Consider the following 22,697-nt stretch of genomic DNA (forward strand, 5'->3'; position numbering starts at 1 on the left):
TATAATCCTAGCTACTCAGAAGGCTAAGATCTGAGGATCACAGTTCAAAGCCAGCCCGGGCACTGAAATGTGAGACTCAGCTCCAATTAACCACCAGAAAACCAGAAGTGGCACTGTGGCTCAAAGAGTAGGGTAGTAGTCTTGAGCTGAAGAGCTCAGGGAAAATGCCCATGCCCAGATTTCAAGTCCCAAGACCAACAACAACAACAAAAAGTCAAGAGGACAAAGGGGTTTTCCTGGTAGATTTTTGCAACAATGATATCACTGACATAATGTTGCTGTGTGTTACCAGGTAGTGGTACTATAATAGAAAATAAAAGATTCAAGGAAATGTTTTCTTTCTCTTTTTTCTTATTTTCTTTTTTGGCCAGTCCTGGGCTTGAGCTCAGGGTCTAAGCACTGTCCTTGGGCTTTCTAAAGGCTAGTGCTCTACCATTTGAGCCACAGCACCACATCTGGCTTTTTCTATGTATGTGGTACCCAGGAATCAAACCCAGGTCTTCATGCATACTAGGCAAGCATTCTACCATCAGGCCAAACTCCTGGCCCCTTATTTTTCTTATATGTTCAAACCTACTCTTTGAAAGAACAAGTAAGAGGGGTTCAGGAAACATAAAAGTGGAATCCTAGCTTCTTAGGATCCTAGCTACTGAGGATCACTATTTGAGGTCAATTTTCTTTTTCTTTATTTTTAATTTTTATTTTGACAGTCCTAGGGCTTGAACTCAGGGCCTGGGCACTTCCTTGAGTGTTCTCAAGGCCACTTTACCACTTCAGCCAGAGCAGCATTTTTGGCTTTTTCTGTGTATATGGTACTGAGGAATCAAACACAGGGCTTCATGCATGCTACGCAAGCACTCTACCACTAGGCCACACTCTAGGCCTCATTAAGCCAATTATTATCTCCAATTAATAAGAAGTAGTGGTATAGCTCAAAGTGGTAGAGCACTAGCCTTGAGCACAAAAACTCAAGGACAGTGCCCAGGCCCTGAGTTCAAAAACATGACCAACAAAAACAAACAAACAGACTGAAGAAATGCAGCAGGATACCACGCATGAGGCATGAGAGATGAAGATGGAATACTGTAATTAGAGGTGAGCCTTGGGAAAAGTTAGTAAGACTATCTTCAAAACAAGTTACATGTGTTGACACATGCCTGCAATTCCAGTTACAAACATAGGGGCTGGGAGTTTGGCCGCATGGTAGAGTGCTTGCCTAGCATGCACGAAGACCCAGGTTCAATTCCTCGGTACCACATACATAGAAAAAAAAAGCCAGAAGTGGTGCTGAGGCTCAAGTGGTAGAGCTCTAGCCTTGAGAAAGCCCAAGGACAGTGCTCAGGCCCTGAGTCCAAGCCCCAACTGGCAAAAAAAAAGAGAAAGAACACAGAAAATAATCCTCCTCTACCATTGTGATCACTGTAGAGAGTTCCACCATATAGTATTCCCTAATCTTCACATTCAATCTTTAAGTTCCTGTAGAAGAAACAAGACAGTTTTAATCTGTCCCAAACAGTAAAATTGGGGAGTCTCAAAAACATGACCAACAAAAACAAACAGACTGAAGCTGAAGCTGGGTTCTCTCTTAATTGTACTGCATGCCTCTGTCATGATGCTGAGAATGGAACCCAGGGCCTTGTGACTGCTAGAGCAGTATCCTACACACTGTGCTATACTTTGCAAACAACTCATTTCTTCCACAACTATTCTCCCTTTATTTTAAGTGTTGAATCCTTGGGTTTTAAAAAGAAAGAATAGACTCTAGTATAAAATTCAATAATGGCTGTAATTTGGAGGTTACTAACCCTGTATCGATGATCCCTGTGGATACTTCCCAAGAAGCACTCCATACATAAAACACAAGTTGGATCAACTGCACAGTCTCTGTAAAGTCAAAGAAAAAGAAAAGAAAAATCAGAGTGTTGTAAGATAACTATCATTTCACAACAGAAGATTTCAATTTGGAACCCATCCTAGAAGTACTTAGAATAGTAACATTATTAAAGAAGAAAATAGGCCAGGAGTTTGGCCGAGCAGTAAGAGTGCTTGCCTAGCATGCATGAAAACCAGGATTCAATTCCTTGGTACCATATGTATAGAAAATGGTGTTATGGGTTAAGTGGTAGAGCTCTAGCCTTGAGAAAGTCCAAGGACAGTGCTCAGACACTGAGTTCAAGCCCCAGGACTGGCAAAAAAAAAGTTAAAGAAGAAAATAAAAGGACATTGCTGCAAAAACTGGACTTCAGCTTCCTTATCTGTCAAATTATGAAGTTCAACTAGATCTACCACAGCTCTAAACATCAGTAATACATGCAAAGGGATTCTTGTGATAGCACTCAAAAACACCCTAGATCTGTGTTTTACCACGCTAAAAAAATAAAAAAGTAAACAACTAGAGATACCTACAGGCCTTAACCAAATTATCTTAATTTAAATTTACATAAAATTATTCCTTTGTGTGTTTCTGATACCAGTACTGTGGCTGGAACTCAAGGCCTAAATGCTTTCCCTTAGCTTTTTTTCCTCCACTTTTTCTGCCACTTGAGCCACATACAGTCCTTCTTTCAGAATTTTGCTGGTTAACTGGATTATAGATATAAGCCAACAAAAAAAAATTTTTTTAATTAAACAATACAGCTGGGTGCCAACAGCTCATACCTATAACCTTAGCCACTCTGGAGGTTGAGATCTGAGGATCATGGTTCATAAGTCAGTTTTGGCTTATAGGAGTGAGCCACAAATGGCCAGCTAAGTTTGTTAAACTTTGATTTCCAGTTAACAATCCCTAAAAAAAGTGAAAGCAAGGGTCGGGAGTTTGGCCTATTGGTAAGAGTGTTTGCCTAGCATGCACAAAGACCTGGGTTCAATTCCTGAGCACCACATACATGGAAAAAGCCAGAAATGGTGCTGTGGCTCAAGTGGCAGAGTGCTAGCCTTGAGGAAAAAAAACCCAAGGACAGTGCTCATGTCCTGAGTTGAAGCCCCAGGACTGGCAAAAAAAAAAAAAAAAAAAAGTGGAAGGAGGCTGTGGCTCAAATGGCAGAATGCTAGACTTAAGCAAAAAACGTTAGGGATAGTGCTCAGGCCTTGAGCTCAAGCCTCAGGGCAAGCATAAACAAACAATGCCTCCTATCAATAATAAATTCACACAATAAGATATTAGCTAGCTAAACTGAATGGAAAGATGACAAATTTTTGCTAAATAGAGAAGAAAATTTATCTCAGTATATGTAATAGATTCCCCTTTGTAAGTATGCATGTTTAAAGTAATCATGTATACAGACATATAAGTGTGTATATATGTACATATCTATCCATCTACATATGTATGCAATCTATATCTATCTAGATATATAGATATCTATAGATATATATATAGATATCTATAGATATCTATATATCTAGATCTAGATCTAGATAGATAGATGGATAGATAGATGCACAGAAAACCTCTGGAAGGACATAGAAGAAACTGTTAACAATGATTAGTTCTGGCAAATAGGAATGGAGAGTCGCAAAGGGTATCTAACACTAAACTCTCCTTCTCTCACTCTCCTTTTTACTTTTGTGGGTAATGGGGCTTGAACTTGGCCTGGGAGCTGACCCTGAGTTCTTCAGCTCAAGGCTTCCATCCTACCCTTAAGCCAAGCCTCACTTCTCATTTTCTAGAGGTTAGTCAGAAATAAGAGTCTCAGGAGTTCTTTGTTGCCTGGGCTGGCTTTAAACCTTGATCCTCAGATCTTAGCCTCCTGAGTAGCTAAGATTACAGGCGTGAGCCACCGTGCCTGGCCAGACCCTTAATTTCTAATTATCATTCCCAATGAAGAAAAAACTCCTTGGAGAAATGATGAAAAAAAAAATATATATATATAAATATGACTAATGGCAAGAACAAAGAAAGCTATGGATATGTGCATTATACCAGCAAAGGAATAAGAACCCGAAGCTAATGAAAAGCACAAAGAAGCTAGAATGATGGGTCCTCACTAGCCAAATGTGGGCCATTTGATCAAAAAGTATCACAGTAACTGAGGAACATTAAGGACAGCATTAAGGTAAGTGCTGTGAGCTCAAGCTGGCAATTCATATGAGAGAGTCAGAAAGCATACAGCAGGCTCTGGAATGTCAATGACAATCCAATTCATCAGGAAAATTATTCCACAAATGCTCACTTAACAATTATTTGTTAAACAGTATAGATCTGTGGTGAGGATTTTTAAATGTTTATTTTCTATTTCATAATTTTAAAATAAAGTTTTAAGCTTTCGGGGGGGGGGGAGTAAAAGGTCAAGGAAAGAGTCTCTATAAAAAAGGATAGCATACCTGCAAGAGTATGTAGGCTCTCCTACTTTAAACACACGACCACAGAGATGAGACGGTTTGTTTGCTTGTTCAAATTTTGGAAATGCAAATGCAGGATCTTCACCACAAAGGTACCATTCCATTGGTGCCAACAAAACATTCTGTGCCAGCATGTCTTCTTTCTGGGGAAATGGATTGGGACCCCTGCAGTAGATTTTGGGCACGTAGTTTGCTAAATGTTGATAAACTGCTCTAGTGAGGTCACTTGCTTGCAGCCATTTCTTTAAAAAAAAACACACACACACACAAAGAAAAGATGGTTTTAGGCAATATTAATTAATTGTTAATTTGGAAAATTATATCCAACCTTCTTTTAGGTCTAAAAATAATGATAAACAAGAAACATCTTGTCTATAACATCATTGTATATCAAAATCTATCCAAATGCCAAGTATTTGTATTTCAGTATTAAAGTAAAAATTTTCAATTCTACTTTATTTATTTATAGTCACAGGCTTGAGCTCAGGGCCTGAGCACTGTCCTTGGACTTTCTCAAGGTTAGAGAGCTCTACCACTTGAGCCTCAGCACCATTTCTGGCTTTTTTTCTACGTATGTGGTACTGAGGAATCGAACCCGGGTCTTCATGCATGCTAGGCAAGCACTCTACCACTAGGCCAAACTCCCGGCCCCTCAATTCTACTTTAAAGTATGGATAAAGTTAAAATGTAACAAGCTCTCTTTGTTAAATGACCCTTCAATCAACCTTCCAGAAGAGTAGGAAAAAATGACCATAAGAGCCAGATGCTGGTAAAACAAACCTGTAATCCTAGCTGCTTGGGAGGCTGTGATCTGAGGACTGAGTTTCAAAGCCTGCCGGGGCAGGAAATTCTGAGACTTTTTTGGGGGGCTGCAGGGGTTTACTACTGGGGCGTTAAACTTAAGAGCCTGGGCACTGTCCCTGAACTTATTTGCTTAAGGCTAGTGCTCTACCACTTTGAGCCAAGTTACCTGGCCAAAAAGTTATCTTTATATCGATACTGTTGAGCTATAAGCTCATCTGACTTCTCTCTAGTGCTATGATCAAATGTTACTCTACTTATGATAGAGATTCTCATGCAACTTGGCCTACAAGAGTATAAAGTGAACATTATTAACCAATATGTGATTGTACACAGACACACAGTGCACATGTCCATCCTATTAGCTAAACCTTTTTTCTCCCCTGAACAAACCCTTTCACCTCTGCTCTCCCCACTAAGAGCAAACAAAAAACCCTATTCCCTCAAACTTTGACATTTAATTACTTGTACACTTAAGATACCTCACAGGCATCAAGCAATAGACCCAAAACTCAAGTCATGGTCTCCCCTCTCCCACCAAAATCTATTTTAGCATCTATTTAGGCATCCAACCTGAAAGCCCTGGAATTGTTCCTTCTTCTTCATCCCATATAAAATCCATAATGTCTTGTTAAGACTTCTATATGTATGTATGTATCTATCTATCTATTTAGACTTATATGTATGTGTATATATATATATATATCTTCTAAGTAATTCTTGAAGCTTTCCATTTCTTTCTCTGAAGCTGCCGCTTCCACTAATCTGGATCCAAATCTCACCCTCATCACCAGTGTTCCCATAAAGACCTAACTGGGATCCCTTCTAGCTTTGCTTTACTGCAATATGGTGATTTAGTTAGTTAGTTATTTTTGTCAGTCATGGGGTTTGAACTCAGGACCTAGAGGCACTGTCTCTGAGCTCTTCAGCCCACGGCTAGTGTTCTACCACTTGAGCCATAGCGCCACTTCCAGTTTTCTGGTGGTTAATTAGAGATAAGAGTCTAATAGACGTTTTCTTTTTTCTTTTATTTTTTGTGTGGGTTGGGGCTTGAACTCAGCCTCCTGAGCTCTTCAGATCATGGTTACCATCTTACCCTTGAGCCAAGCCCCACTTCTCATTTTCTAGAGATTAATTGGAGATAAGAGTCTCAGGTCCTTTTGTGCCCGGGCTGGCTTTGAACCTTGATCCTCAGATTTCAGCCTCCCGAGTAGCTAGGAGTATAGGCATGAGCCAATGCGCCTGGCTTCTAGTAGACTTTCATGCTCAGGCTGGCTTTGAACCATGATCCTCAGATCTCAGCTTCTTGAGCAGCTAGGATTACAGGAAGGAGCCACTATAACTGGCAAGTTTTTGTTACTTTTTAAAGAAAAACAGTAGAAGGCAAAGAATCATCAAGAAATCTTTTAACATAGTTACTGGGGTTTGACCTCAGGGCCTCAAGCTAACTTGGCTTGTTCATTTGGATGACACTCAACCACCTGAACCACATCTTCACCTCTGCTTTCTGCTGATTACTTTGGAGAGTCTTTTCAACTTTTCTGCCCGGGCTGGCTTTGACCCATGATCCTCTAGATCTCAGTTTCTTGAATAACTAGGATTACAAGCATGAACTACCAGGGCCTGACATAATTTATTTCTTATCAATGAAAAATTAATCAGTATGTCTGAACAAATTCAGACAATTTTAATTTACAACACAATGAAAGGTTCTACTTAAAAAGCAATCTTTATTTTCCTTATATTTTGCCTTCTCATTTGTCCTAAGACTGCACTTCACAGAATTTTAATCCAAGGAGAAGAAAGTATCTCCTAAAATAAATTGTGTAGTTAGGTGGCTTCCACAATATACAAGCCAGTTTGTTCATAAGACTTCTCCAATGAAATAATTTAAAAACAAAATCAACTTCTGATTAAGAAAAAGAAATTGGGCCAGCATTGTGGCTTGGTGGTAGAGTGCTTGCTTAGCATGCACGAAGCTCTGGGTTCAATTCCTTGGTAACCACACACACAGAAAAAAGCCAGAAGTTATACTGAGGCTCAAGTGATAGAATACTAGCCTTGAGAAAGCTCAGAGATAGTGCCCATGCCCTGAGTTCAAGCTCCAGAACTGACAAAACAACAGAAAGACATTTTATGTAAGGTGATTGATTTCTCTTTCTTTCTTTCTTTCTTTCTTTCACTTTTTCTTCTTCATTCCCCCCCCCCCCCCCCCAGTCCTGGGAGCTTTAATTCAGGGCCTGGGCACTGAGCCTGAGCTTTCTCAACACTAGCATTCTACCACCTGAGCCACAACAACATTTTGGCTTTTTTTTTCTGTGTATTTGGTTACCCAGGAATGGACCAAGGGCTTTGTGCATGCTAGGCAAGCACTCTACCATTAGGCCACAATCCCGGTCCCCCACCATGAAATGTATTATTAAACAAATTATCATTTCACTAAGCTATTAGAAAATATTTGCAAGATTTAAAAATCTAGAAAGAAAGCCAGGCATGGTGGCTTACGCCTGTAATCTTGGCTACTCAGGAGGCTGAGATCTAAGGATGGAGGCTCAAAGCCAGCCCGGGCACTAAAGACCATGAGACTCTTATCTCTAATTAACCATTAGAAAACTGGAAGTGGTGCTGTGGCTCAAGAGGTAGGGCTATAGCCTTGAGTGGAAGAACTCAGGGACAACACCCAGGCCCAGGGGTAGGGCGGTAGCCTTGAGCTGAAGAGCTCAGGGACAGTGCCCAGGCCGAGTTCAAGCCCTATGACCCACCAAAAAAAAAAAAAAAAGTTGGAAGTGGTGCTGTGGCTCAAAGGGTAGGGCAGCAGCCTTGAACTGAATAGCTCAGGGACAAGACCCAGGCCAAGAGTTCAAGCCCCACAACCAACAACAACAAAAAATAATGTAAGGAGTTTAAACCTAGAATAAACTACTATAAAGAAAAAAAAGAAAAAATTTTAATACTATTACATAAAAATTTACAGTCCATCTCACAGATTTAGGCACTGTTACAGGCACTTGAACTTATTTCATATGCCAGTAGCTGTCACATCTGAGTGCATAAGTAAAGTGCACTTATTATCTTTTGGTCTCCCAAAAAGGAAGTAAGGAAACTGTCAACTCATCCCACTGAGGTAAACATGTTATGACAATTTCTCCAGGAGCTTTCTGTTCACCAAATGCTGAATTTAAGAAAGAAGTATCATAAATACAAAAATAAAAGAATCCTAGAGGTTGGTCTTTTTAGTACTATATTTAATTAATATTCTACAGCCAATTAAAATTGTTATTTAAGCGCACTTGTTTTGCTTTAAAGTAAGGCTAAGCAATATACAAGTTAATCAGAAAATAGCACTCATTAGTGTTCATCAAAGTTTAGAAAACTATATTAAGAAAAATGCAGAACTAGGAGTGTGGCCTAGTGGTAGAGTGCTTGCCTAGCATGCATGTAGACCAGGGTTGGATTCCACAGTACTACCTACATAGAAAAAGCAGAAAGTGGTGTTGTGGCTCATGTGGTAGAGTGTTAACCTTGAGGAAAATCCAAGCATAATGTCCAAGCCCTGAGTTCAAGCCCAAGAAAGAAAGAAAGAAAGGAAGGAAGGAAGGAAGGAAGGAAGGAAGGAAGGAAGGAAGGAAGAAAGAAAGAAAGAAAGAAAGAAAGAAAGAAAGAAAGAAAGAGAGAGAAAGATGCTAGGCAAATTATATTAAGGAAACCAGGTGCGGTGGCTCATGCCTATATAATTCTAGCTACTCAGGAGATTGAGATCTGAGAATTGCTGTTCAAAGCCAGCCTGGGCACTAAAATCCACGAGATTACTATCTCCAATTAACCACTAGAAAGTGGGCAGTGGGGCTGTAGTTCTAGGGGTAGGGCAGTAGCCTTGAGCTGAAGAGCTCAGGGACAGCACCCAGGCCCAGAGTTCAAGCTCCACGACTGACCCCCCCCCCAAAAGATTTATATACGTACATACGTACACATATATGAGGCCATAGCCTAGTGGTAGAGTGCTCACTTAGCACACACCAAGCCCTGGATTCAATTCCTCAGTACCACATACTCAGAAAAAGCCAGAAATGGTGCTGCGGCTCAAGTGGCAGAGTACTAGCCGTGAGCAAAAAGAGTCCAAGGACAGTGCCCAGGCCCTGAGTTCAAGCCCCAGGACTGGTAAAAAAAAAAAAAATTATATTAAGGATTGTATAGGGTGTTTACAACAAAGTACTAAAGAAATTCAGCAGCAGGCACTGCGGCACTTGGGCTGAGCGGTCAGGTCTATTTTGTTACACATGCAATAAACTCACGATCACGTGAAAAAAAACTCAGCAATAAAGGACAAGAGCTTAATTGAAAAATGAGCAAAGAGGATATACAAATGGGCAATAAGCACAGGAAAAGATGTAACATCATGAGTCATGAGGGAAATGCAAATCGAAATCACCAGAAAGCACTTCACACCTTACAGAATGCCTCTAATCAAAAGCACAGACAAGTGCTGGCAAGGATGTGGGAGAAACTGGAACCTTGTACACTGCTTAGGAATATAAATAAAATGATGTGGCCACTTTGGAAAACAGTCTGGCAGTTCCTCAAAAGTCATTAACATATGACCTAGCAATTCCATTCCTAGGTTTATGGTCAAGAGAATCAAAAGTGTCCATACAAAAAGATTTGTACACAAGTGTTCATATATCCAAGACATAGACACAACTCAAGTTATCAATTAATGAATGGGTGAAACTTGGTATACCCATATAATGGAATTAACATTTAGCAAAAAAGCAAAAAATATATTGATGAACCTTTAAAAAAGCTAAATAAGTCAGTGATTCCATTTATATGAAATGTTCATAACAGGCAAATCTATAGAAATAGAAAATAAAACTAGTAGTTACTTAGAGTTGGGGAACATGAACAGGACTGTGATTAGATGTACCATTTCTTTTAGAAGATAAAAGCAATTCTCTAAAATTGATTGTGGTAATAGTTATATAACACTATAAATATACTAAAAACCACTGAGTTGTTCAGTGTTTTATTTCTATTAAATTCAAAAACTGTAAAGCTAAAAATGGCCAAAATAGATATAAATCTAATTTTTTTTTCTCTGAAATTGTATCCTAATGTGCAGGACAAACTTCCAACCCTTCTGCATCCGCCACCTAAATGTTGCATTCACAAGTGTGCAAAAATATTTCTTTTATATTGGTGGAAAACCAATACATGTACTTCTTGCATGATAATCACCCAATGGAATGTAATAAAGTCAACATGTGGCATAAAATAGGACCAATCAAGAAACACTGGGAAAATCAAACTTGAATCAAACCTACCATGAAAAAGAAGGGCCAGAGTAATACCTTAAACTCACAATTATTTACCTTCAATTGAAAGGCATGAGTTAGAATGAAGATAACAAAGTCATTTTCATCCTGAAAAAATGTGTATAGTGTGGTAATGTCAGTGCTCTTTGGGTAATTTTACATGGAAGTGGTCCTAAAACAGTACCAATTACAGCAGTCTAAATCCTGCAAAAAGCTGGGTGTCAGTAGCTCACCCCGCAATCCTAGCTACTCAGGAGGCTGAGGTCTAAGGATCACAGTTCAAACACAAACCAGGCAAAGAAGTCTGTGGGACTCTTATCTCCAATACTACTACTTAAAAAAAGCCAGAAGTGGCACTGTGGCTCAAAGTAGTAGAGCACTAGCTTTGATCTGAAATGCTCAGGGACAGAGCCCTGGCACAGAACTCAAGGCCCAGAACTGGGAAGAAAAAAAATACCTACAATAATGTTTTTTCCTACTTATCTCTAAAACTTTCATTTATAATAAAGGACCCCAAGGTGACCCAGTTTTGGAGCTCAAATAGACATATATGGTAATGTCAGTTTAGATAATATAGCTGGAAGCATATTAGAGTAGTTCACACCTTTTATTTGGAGGAATAGTTGACCTTCAGACTATTATTTTTGTTGCAAAAATCATTTAAAAATAAACACAGCAAGCCAGGCTCATGCCTGTAATGCTATTCAGGAGGCTGAGATCTGAAGATCAAGATTCTAAGCCAGCTTGAACAGACAAATCCAAGACGTTCTTATCTACAATTAACCAGTAAAAATCTGAAAGTAGAGCTGTAGCTCAAATGGTAGAGTGCTAGACATGAGCAAAAAGGCCAAGCAGAAGCTAAAGGTTTCAAGTTAAGAGACCTAATATTGGAAAGGAAAAAAAAAGTAAACAGAGCAAAAAGTGGCTCAGAATGGGACCTTTACAAACTCAAAAGTAAGTTTAGATGGATAATGTGCTTCATTTCCCTTGGCTTCCTCCACTACCATCTGCTGGAAAATTTCAGTGAACAAGAACCAGAAGCAATGTCCTTCAGACCTCCAGCACAGTGGTAGCCACTGTAGTCTGTTTATAACTAGTTTCCACTAGAACCTCCACAAACTGAAGGCATTCTACTGAGGAGGTAATGCAAGATGCAACCCCAGGACAGACACAACATTGGAGAACAAAACACTACTTTAAGGCAAATAGACACCAAATTAGAAGAAATGGAGAGGAGAAAAAAATAATTTTTTTTAACAAAAACAAAAAAATAGCTTTTACTGTTTTCCTTGTTGCTCAACACCACTTTCATTTTCTTTTTCAAATTTCTTTGATAAATGAAAGGCAGATGGGAGCTGAGAATCCTGGAGTTGTGCAATACTACGAACATAAATGGAAAAAAAAATTTAAAAGATTTAAGATTAAACTAGCAAGTTGGTCTCTCTCATTGCACATCTGGTCTCTCGTTGAACATCTGTGTGATGGGTCACAGCCTTGCTGGGAACTTTTTCGGCTTAGTGCTAAGGCCCACGCTGTTCGGGTCCATTCATAAGCACGGTGGACTATGTTCTCATAATAAGAGATCCCTGTCCTTACTGACTAAAGCTACTTTCCAGTCTCACTCTGCTACTCGTGCTAGAAGATTCCCAGCACGAAGTTTGCACGGTTTAAGTCTGGGGCTCAGTGGATTCTAAGTCTTTGAACCAAAGCTGTTCTCGGAAAGTTACATAACGTCTGTTCTTCCAACTCCTAGAAAGATTATGCTTAGTTTAATCTCCCAAGTTTCCACTGGGACATTTTCATGCTCAGTAAACGTGTCTCCTTTCTACACGTCTATCAACGTGGTCCCCTCACGAAATCAGCCGCAACAACGACGACGAAAGGCAAAAACAAGCCCCAGAGGGGAGGGGAAAAAAAAAATGAGGGGACGTGGTGGGGTAGTCCCGCCGACAAAGTTGGGGCTCGCCTGGGGTGACGTGCTTTGCTGGAGGAGGGGGACCCGGAATCAGGGAGACCCCACGGGCAGACCGTCCCCTGCGAAGCGTCCCCCCTGCCCCCGCACCTCTAAAGGTCAAAGGCGCATGTGCGGGGAGCGGGGCGCGCGGGGACGCGGGGAAGGGAGCGCTGGGCGAGCTCGGCGGCCGCGGAAGTGGACTCGAGGTGGCTGCAGCCCTGCGAGGCTCCGGTGGCGACGGGCCGGCGCGGCGGCCTCCCCGGCTGTTTCTGCCAGTCAGGGCCCGGCCCGCTCCCGGCTTTCCAGGAGTCGGTTCCCCCCTCGGGGCGCGGCCTTCGAGGGCCGGGCGGAGCCGGCCCGGGCTGGCACTCACTCACCCCCGCGGTCTCCTCGGCCGAGCGTTCCAGCAAACTGTGGTCGATGGCCTGCACCTCCGGCTCCAGCTCCGACGCCATCTTCTCTCTTCCTCCCCCTCCTCCTCCCCCTCCTCCTCCGACCCCGGCGCCACCGCCGCGGGCGCCGTCCGAGGGCCTCAGCCTGGCTCCGGCCCCGGAGGCCGCGCCGTCACCTCAGTCCCAGGCCCGTCAAGTCCCCGGGGCCGTCCGGGCGGCCGCGGGAGGAGCTCGAGAAGCAGCGCTAGGGGCCGCGAACCGGCAGCTGGGACGCCGGCCGCCTGTGTGCGCGCGCGCTCGGGCTCAGTGCCCAAGAGTCCAGTCACTGCCTCGTCCCTGACCCGGCGAAGGACACGGGGCCGCCCAGGCCTGGCACTCTCGCTGGCCACTACCGCGTCCCACGCCGGGAAAGGGGCACCAACACCCAGGAGCGGGAGCAGAGCATTGTGGGTGTTGTAGTCCGCGGCCTACCAAGAGGTGGCTCCTGTCAGGGTGCACCCGGACAGCATCACGGGAGTTGTAGTCCACTTTCTAGCGGGAACTAGGGACGCGCAAGATCATGTGGGAACTGTAGGCTTCTTCCTTCTTTTTTCTCTTCCAATCCCACTTGTTCATTTTTGCTTCCCACGATGAAAAACAACAACAACAACAACAAAAGCAAACGAACAGTGCCCTCCCAGCACTCACGGTAGAGCCTGAAGTCCTTGTCAAAGTCTGGCCTATGGACAGCCCTCAATACTTATCAAATGAATGAATGAAGCGGGTACGGTGGCTCACGCCTGTCATCCTAGCTACTCAGGAGGCTGAGATCTGAGGATCGCGGTTCAAAGCCAGCCCGGGCACTAACGACTGTGAGACTCTTATCTCCAGTGAACCACTAGAAAACCGGAAGTGGTGCTGTGGCGCAAAAGGGTGGGGCGGTAGCCTGCAGCTGAAGAGCTCAGGGGCAGCGCCCAGGCCCAGAGTTCAAGCCCCACGACCGACCAAAAACAAAAAAGAATGAATTGCGTTCTACTCCTGTCATCCTGATGTTACAGGAACCATCATACCCTCACTGTTCACGACTAACCAAGGTAAACAGCTTCTAGATTCCCTCTCCCTTTAAAAAGAAATTGTGTGTGTGTGTGTGTGTGTGGTGTGCGCCATCTTGTACCCAGGGCCTAAGTACTGTCTCTGAGCTATTGTGCTCAATCTAGCTATCTACTTGAGCTACAGCTCCACTTCTAGATTTTTGGTGGCTAATTGGAGGTAAGAGTCTCTGAGACTTTCTTGGCCACACTGGGTTTTAGATGCTGGCAGATTGTAGAATTTCTTGCCTAGATACTTTTAAAATTCCTTCCTTCCCTCTTATGTATAAACTCCTAGTTAATCTCTTGTCTTCTTCCTTCCTGAGTTCACTCTCATCTCTCAGACGTTTCTCCTCTTCAAACCTTAGCCCTTTGAATTTCAGACTCCGGAGTAGCTAGGATTGGTTACAGGTATAATCTGTCCCTTCTACTTGACCCTTTTTACTTTTGTTATTCTTGGAATAGGGTTTTGCTTTTTTCCTGGGCCTACCTGTACCATAATCCTATGCATCCCATGAAACTACAATGACAGATGTGTGCTGTTATGTCCAGCTTGTCGAAATGGAATCTCATGAATTATTTTTGCCAGGTTGTAATCCTAGCTACTCAAGAGGCTAAGACTTGAAGACTGCAGTTCAAAGCCAGCCTGGGCACAAAAGTCCATGAATTTCTTATCTCCAATTAACGACAAGAAAACTGTAAGTGGCGGCATGGCTCAAGCAGTAGAGTCTCCTAAGATTTGATTCCTAAATGATTGCTTTTACTGAATTAAGCATGAATTGTCCTGATTTTGCCCCTGATAAACTGAGCAGCAGTGAAATATAATCAACCTTGTTCCATCAATGGGCAGGGAGAGAAAGGCAAACCTTATATGATAGCATGTGGACTATCAGATAAATACCTTGGACCCATGCCTGTGATCTGGCAGTGTTTGTCCCTGCAGATCAGTGTGTTACGGTCCACATGCCCGCTTCATTTTAGAACATCTACAGCTCTGTTCCAGGAGATTCTTACTCACAAACAAAAGCATCCAAATGAGCAAACTGGAGCTTGATTCTATTAGAACTACCAGTCAGTTGGATCTACAGCATCAAACAGGCAAAAGGCCAGCAGGCTGGCCAGTGGCTAACATTAACAACATAGCCCAATAATTTTAATACATGAATGTCCTGTTATATCTCCAGTACTGCCTTTTCTCTGGTTCACTGGGATCAGGCACACATTTTCCTCTCCAAATAGCCCCTTCCAGGTAGAGTGTAAAAAGTCTCCAACCTGAGGCCTTTTCAGAAACGACTGGCAGAGATATAGAGCAACCAACTGAGCAACAGTGGTCAGACATACTTATCTGCAATGATGTTAGTGCCAGCAGGGGGCGCCCCAGCACAGGGCTGGCTTCCACAGTGAAAGAATGGTTGTATTTTCCTGTCCCTGGAATTCCTCTCTCTTCACTTGGGATGGAGTTTACAGCGTAGCTCAGGTGGCTAACACCTGTGCTACTCAGGAGACTGAAATCTGGAGCTCATGATTCAAAGCCAGCCTGGGCAGGAAAGTCTGAAATTCATCTCCATTTAACCACCAAAAAGTGGAGCTATGGCTCCAGTGGTAGGTCAGTAATCAGTAGTCTTTAGTACAAAGCTTAGGGACAGTGATTCCAGGACCTGAATTCAAGCTCAAGGACCAGCAAAAAAAAAAGGAAAAAAGAAAAGAAAAGAAAAAAAAGACATGAATCCAGTGCCAATATCACCTGCAATCCTAATCCTAGCTATTTGGGAGGCTGAGATCTGAGGATCATGGTTTGAAGCCAGCCCCCAGCAGGCAAGTCCTTGAGACTCTTCCCTTCAAGTAACCACTCAAAAACCTGAAGTGGATCTACAACTCAAAGTGGTAGAGCGCTAGCATGGGCGAAAAGAGCTCAGGGACAACACCCAAGCAGAGTTCAAGTCCCACAACACACACACACACACACACACACACACACACTCCTAAGCTATAGATGGCCCAGACCCTATACAAATTCTAATGCCCTTCCAGTGATTTACTGCGTAGATGTAGGGATCTTTCAGTGTGAGGGGACTTGAGCAACCAAAGCTTAGTGCACGGTAAATTCCTCTGGTACAACCAAACTGTAGCTTGGAGGGTCCCTAAATTTTCTCATAAGGGATAGTATGTCCTACTGAGTTTTGTTTTTGTTTTTGTTTTTTATCAGTGAAATAGGGCTTCAGGCACAGTTGTCTTTGATTTTTTTTTTCTTTTTGCCAGTCCTGGGGCTTGAACTCAGGGCCTACACATTATCCTTGGGCTTTTTCCTCAAGGCTAGCACTCTGCCACTTGAGCCACAGCACCATTTCTGGCTTTTTCTATGTATGTGGTACCTAGGAATCGAATCCGGATCTTTGTGCATGCTAGGCAAGCACTCTACCACTAGGCCAAACTCCTGGCCCCTACAGTTGTCTTTGAATTACCTCTAATATGTCACTGTTTCAAGGAGCAACTTCAAAACTGAATTAGGCCACTTACTGAAACTATGCTTTATTAAACTATGGAAGATTGCAGAAGGTAGTTGCTGGCTAAATGAAAGCAAACTAACAAAAAAATAGAATTGTCAGATCCAGCAAGTACAAATAAGGATACTCAGTCAAACCTGAATTTTAGACAATACTCTGTGTGTGTATGTGTGTGTGTGTGTGTGTGTGTGTGTGTGTGTGTGTGTATCCTGAGACTTTAGTGTTTTTCATTTAAGGTTGGTGCTCTATCACATGAGCCACATCTCCACTTCTGTATTTTTGGTGGTCAATTGGAGATAAGCCTCACGGACTTTTCTGCCTGGGTTGAATTTGAACTGTAATCATATTATCAGCCTCCTGAGTAGATAAGATTACAGGTGTGAGCCAGCCATCCCCAATTGGCATGAATACTTTTTTTTTTTTTGCCAGTCCTGGGGCTTAAACTCAGGCCCTGGGCCCTTTTGCTCAAGGCTAGTGCTCTGCCACTTTAGCCACAGCACCACTTCTGGCTTTTTCTTAGTATATGGTACCAAGGAATTGAACCCAGGGCTTTGTGCATGCTGGGTGAGCACTCTTACCAGTAAGCTATGCTCCTAGCCCATGAATACTTTATTTTGTGTCTCAAATTTTACCTGGAACATAGTGAAAATTGTTTTCTGAAATTCAAATTAAAGTGAATGGTCATGTATTTATTAGCAATCTGAAAGCAAACTAAAAGAGCTGTGGGGCTGGGAGTTTGGCCTATTGGTAGAGTGCTTGCCTAGGAGAATCCTGCTGCCCAAGATGGAGTCAGGCAAGCAAGAGGGCTTAGGGCAGGAAGTGAGAGATTATATAGGGGGAGGGGTATAGACACATGGGAAGTGGATGTGATCTCAGAGGATGGGGAAATGCCTCAGGGAGGACCTCCCACTGCCCCCAGGCATGCCAATTGCCAGGGTTACAGGTGCTGGGCAGGGATTTCCAGGGTGCAGGGGGGAGAGCCAAGGGAAGAAGTCATTGCTTCCAGTCAGACCTAACACCACATACATAGAAAAAAAAATGGTAGTGGTGCTGACGCTCAAGTGGTAGAGCTCTAGCCTTGATAAAAAAAAAAAAGGGGGCTCTGCCCATCAGTATTATTTCCTAACCATTAAGGGTAGGGGTTGGGGAATGCCTTGCTATAAAGAATATATATAGTGGTTAAAAAAAAATGTACACATCTGGGCCGGGAGTTTGGCCTAGTGGTTAAAGTGCTTGCCTAGCATGCACAAAGACCCGGGTTCGATTCCTTGGTACCACATACATAGAAAAAAGACGGAAGTGGTGCTGAGGCTCAAGTGGTAGAGCTCTAGCCTTGAGAAAGTCCAAGGACAGTGCTCAGGCCCTGAGCTCAAGCCCAGGACTGGCAAAAAAAAAAAAAATGTACACATCTGTGTGTTCGTGTTTGTACGTTCAGTTATAGCTCAGGATGCTGAACTCATGGATTCTAAGCCAGAAAAGTCTGAGAGACACCATCTCTAACTAATCAGCAAAATGTGTGTCGCCAGTGATGAAGCGCCAACTGTAAGAGAATTGAGCATGCTCACACCTGTAATCCCAGCTACTCAGGAGGCTGAGATCTAAGGATCACCCTTTGAAGCTGATCTAGGCAGGAAAGTCCTTGAGAGTCATCTCCAGTTAGCCACCAAAAAGCTGGAAGTGGAGCTCAAGTGGTAGTGTTTTTCTTGAGTAGAAAAGCTCAGGGACAGCACTCAGGCCCTGAGTTCAAGCCCCAGGATCAGCACTTTTTAAAATATTTGCCAGTCCTTGGACTTTCTCTAGGCTGGAGCTCTCCCACTTGAGCCACAGCACCATTTCTGGGTTTTTCTATGTATGTGGTAGTGAGGAATCAAACCCAGGTCTTCATGCATGCTAGGTAAACACTCTACCACTAGGCCAAACTCCTGGCTCCCACAATTTTTTTTTAACTTTACCATTAATAAATATATTAGGTTATTTTAAACACTTTTTCAATCTGATTATTATTGCAGTGAACATATAATAGTGCCATGATTGTCTGAAGGTGCTTCTTCCAGAGTGTTTTTGATAATGAGCCAGCTGGGACTCAGAGCTTTCCCTTTCCAACCTCTCCCAGTACACAGGACAGCCACGAACTCACTGGCAAAGCTGACAACTGCCTCACCCCAGTGCTGGCAGCTGCCAACCCCAGACACAATGGCCTAGAACTACAATCCTCTGAATCTCAGCCCCCTGTACGGAAATTATGATAGCTATGTGCCACCTCACCCACCTCTTGGTGCAAAAGAATATATGGTGGGTCAGGAGCGGTGGCTCACGCCTGTCATCCTAACTACTCAGGAGGCTGAGATCTGAGGATCAAAGTTCACAGCCAGCCCAAGCACAAAAGGCCCTGAGACTCTTTCTTTTTAATTGTAATGTATAGAGGGGTTACAGTTATGTTCACCAGATAGAAGGTACATTACTTCTCACACATTAATACCTCTTCTCATGTTTTTGTCCCCATTTCCCTCTCCCCACTCCCAGGACCTGAGACTCTTATTTCCAATTAACCACTAGAAAACGGGAAGTGGGGCTTGGCTCAAAGGTAGGACAGTAGCCTTGAGCTGAAGAGCTCAGGGACACCATCCAGGCCCAGAGGTAGGATGATAGCCTTGAGCTGAAGAGCTCAAGGACAGTGTTCAGGCTGAGTTCAAGCCCCATGACCCCTCCCCCTCCCCAAAAAAGAATATATGGTGGGCTGGAACCATGAGCCTCTCAATCGCAGCCTCTCACATAGATAGGATGACAGGTATGAGTCATTAACACTGTATGGACTAAATACACACATACACATACACATACACACATATTTATGAATCAGATTTGTCTGTGGTTTTCTTCTAATGTGGCATTTTTCAGATTCTGTATCATTGTAATACTAGTAATGCTAGTTTTTAAACAATGTGTCTGCAAGCTTGCTTTATCTCTTGTGCTGTTTTTGTTTTGTTTTGTTTTGCAGGTCCTGGTGCTTAAACTCTGGGCCTGGGCACTGTTCCTGAGCTCCTTTGGCATAAGACTACCACTCTACCACTTGAGCCACAGTGCCACTTCTAGCTTTTTGATGTAGTTTATTGCCTGAGCTTGCTTTGAACTGCCATCCTCAGATCTCAGTCTCCTGAGTACCTAGGATTACAGGTGTGAGCCACTGCTATCCAGCTTGTCTCTTGTGTTTTGTTTTGTTTGGTTGGTCATGGGTCTTGACCTCTAGGCCTGCGTGTTGTCCCTGAGGTCTTCAGCTCAAGGCTACCGCCCTACCCCTTGAGCCACAGTGCCACTTCCACTTTTCTTGTGGTTTATTGGACATAAGAGTCTCACGGACGTTAGTATCTGGGCTGGCTTTGAGCTTTGATCCTCAGATCTCAGCCTCCTCAGTAGCTAGCATTACAGGCATGAGCCACGGGTGGCCAGGCTTCTCTTATGCATTCGAAAGGAATAACAGCACTGGAATTCTCTAACAAGGAATTAAAAACATTATTATTTCCAAATGCTTGGCCCTGATTGGCCATGCATCCTCTCCCTATCAAGTCAGCCTGCAAGAGGGAAGATACTGCCACAGAAACTCACCTGCTGCCACTTTGTAAGTTGTGGTCTCAGCAGGCATAAAAGTAATATTGAATAAAGATGTAAAATGTATTTTCTAGAAGCTTTAGGGAGCCGGAAAAGGAGGAGAAGGAAAAGGAAAAGGAGGAGGAGGAAGTTAATTGTGTTGTTTGGACAAGAATTTAGTTCACCAGGCTATGTTTTCCTTCAATCAAACACAAGACAAGCCTGATAAAATAGTACAAAATAAAAGACATGTCTACTCCTCCTGTACTGATAGCTCTCAGACTTGGCCCCAGAGTTCTTTCTGTGGTCTCTGCTGGGGTTCAATAGAAGCTTTCCCAAAGGAGATATATGGAGGTCTATTTGAGTCTGGGGGGGGGGTCATGCGCTCACCAACAGTAATCACTGGTTCCTGTTAATAGTGAAGATAGTATATAATAGTTTAGTTCAGGACCTGATGGCATCTCTCAGCTTATTTACTGCCTGAGAAAACATTGCATGGAAGGTTCTAGAAAAAGTTCAATATATTATCAGTGAGAAACTTCTGGCTATATTTGCAAATGGAAATTGCTGCCTTTGGAAACAACTTTATCACTAGACGGAACTAGGTGACTAGGTGACTGTGACAATTTTCTAGGTCTCGAGGCGTGGTGACACGGGGAGGTTTTGAAGTTGTATTTGAGAGTGTGTGTGTGTGTGTGTGTGTGTGTGTGTGTGTGTGTGCCAGTGTTGGAGCTTGAGCCCTGGGCTTTGGCCCTGCCCCTTAACTTTTTTACTCAAAGCTGGCGTTCTACCATTTGAACCATATGTATACTTGTGGCGTTTTGCTGGTTAACTGGTCATGGCCTTTCCTGCCTGGGTTGGCTTCAAACTGGAATCCCCAGAGCTCAGCCTTTGGCCAATTAACTAAAGTAGGACTAGAACTTTATCAAGGGCACCAAACAGCTAGAGATTGCAGAGCCACCTCTGGCCACTAGGGGGACTAAAGGAAAGGCTTGGGGGAAGAATGGGCCTTGGTGATGAGAAAATGCTCAGCTTGGAGGTAGATGGGAACTGTCTGTCATCCCCACAAAGGACCTGAGCACAGTACTACTTTTTCTTGTTTCAGCTGGTACTAGACTCTGTATGTGGTGTTCTTTCTTAGCTTTTGCGCTCAAGACTGTCGCTCCACCCCTTTGAGCCACAGCTCTATGTCTTCTGATATTCTGGCAAGATTTTGTTAAAGAAATGCAAACTAAGATCTTTCAGGATATGAAAGAACAATGCCTGATTAAGGGAAGTAGAATGGATACTTGGGAACTGGTCTTTGAGATTGGGCACTAAATTTAGCCCTGAAATTCTGGCAGCCTGAGGAGAAAGAGAAACACAGGGGTTGTTCACACAGTCTGGGCATGTTCTAGGGGAGCTTCTCAGGTGGATTTTCCCTCAGTTTCAAACTTCATGTGGGATGCTGGTAGATGTCCTACCCATGTCTGGGTTTGGTCCTATCCCTCCCCTGAGCCTGCTCTCATTGTGCACTACCTAGGGTCCCTCATTATTCATTGAGTACCTCTGGACTGCAGCCTGAGGGTCAGATTCTAACTCACCTCTTCCCTGCTGTAGCTCATCCTGCATGGGGAACCCCCTTTCATAAAAATCCTTCCAATTTTTAAATCTACTTTAAGCACCCACATTAGTCTCCAGTCTAACCCACCCCTCTCACCCCACCACACCCCAAGGCCTCTTAGAGACGCTCCACCATATTCTCTGTTAGTCCATGAATGAATGGAATCCACTATGGCTCCACTGGAAGACATAGTCCCTGAACATGAACTTGTTCTCTCCCACATAGAGCCCTGGAATTAACATTTTAGAGTATGAAGTCTGACAGCTGCAATAAGGAGTAGGTTCTGGTTTGACCTGGGCTTTCCCCATGTTAGCATCAGGAAGAATACACCCACATACATCCTTGGCAAGACAGTGGGGCAGCTGAGCATGGTGATACATGCCTTTAGTCCTAGCACCTCTGGCGGCTGACTCAGGAAAGTCACTGGAGCCCAGGAGTTAGACACCAGTCTGGGCAACAACCAGCCTGGATAGCCCCCCTCCTTCTCAACAACAACAGTAGCAGGGCACTTATGCTTTCTTAATGCTTGTATTATTTTATCTTTTTTTTTTTGCCAGTCCTGTCTTGAACTCAGGGCCTGAGCACTGTTCTTGGGCTTTCTCAAGGTTAGAGCTCTATCACTTGAGCCACAGAACTACTTCCGGCTTTTTTCTATGTATATGGTACCAAGGAATTGAACCTGGGTCTTCATGCATGCTAGGCAAACACTCTACCACTAGACCAAACTCCCAGTCCATACAAACATCTTATTAGCCAAAAACATCCCATGACCAAACCTAAAACAAATAAATAGCAGAGATTTACATTCCACATGCTCGTGGGACAAATAGAGTGTGAGAGTTCAAGTCCCAGGACCAGCACATACACACACACACACACACACACACACACACACACACACACATGCACTTCAATTAAATTAAAAGAAACATACAAAGAGATGACATGGATTGTGTCTAGATAAAGAGTTTTGGGGGTGGGGGAGGGAAAGTGGGAGAAAAAACATGGGAAGGGGTAACAATGTTCAAGAAAGAATATACTCACTACCTTACGACGTAACTGAAATCCCTCTATACATCACCCTGACAATAAAATTTAAAAAAAGAGAGAGAGGTTTAATGCTGGCATTAGGTCTGCT

The 22,697-nt window shown here is 43.2% G+C and overlaps 1 protein-coding gene and 1 long non-coding RNA gene across 5 annotated transcripts in view; one reads left to right on the forward strand and one right to left on the reverse strand.

The window, feature by feature from the left end:
- Positions 1-13,211, reverse strand: part of Ubr2 (ubiquitin protein ligase E3 component n-recognin 2) — a 98,107-nt gene extending 84,896 nt beyond the window's left edge. For all 4 annotated transcript variants that reach the window (XM_090355651.1, XM_090355650.1, XM_090355649.1 and 1 more), the window contains exons 1-3: positions 12,786-13,211; positions 4,324-4,583; positions 1,806-1,884 (exon numbers count right to left, since the gene is read on the reverse strand). In XM_090355651.1, the coding sequence (XP_090211777.1) occupies positions 1,806-1,884; positions 4,324-4,583; positions 12,786-12,863 (417 nt within the window). In that variant the 5' untranslated portion in view covers positions 12,864-13,211. The remainder of the gene's footprint in view (positions 1-1,805; positions 1,885-4,323; positions 4,584-12,785) is intronic.
- Positions 13,212-13,341: 130 nt separating this feature from the next.
- LOC150047684 (uncharacterized) lies at positions 13,342-19,430 on the forward strand. Its single transcript, XR_016539224.1, has 3 exons — positions 13,342-13,873; positions 14,457-14,565; positions 19,370-19,430. It is a non-coding gene; the product is annotated as an uncharacterized LOC150047684 (long non-coding RNA).
- The last annotated feature ends 3,267 nt before the right edge of the window (positions 19,431-22,697 follow it).

This window comes from Megascapheus bottae, chromosome 22, assembly GCF_031878675.1.
Source record: "Megascapheus bottae isolate mThoBot1 chromosome 22, mThoBot2.hap1, whole genome shotgun sequence".
In the NCBI taxonomy this organism is placed as follows: Eukaryota; Metazoa; Chordata; class Mammalia; order Rodentia; family Geomyidae; genus Megascapheus; species Megascapheus bottae.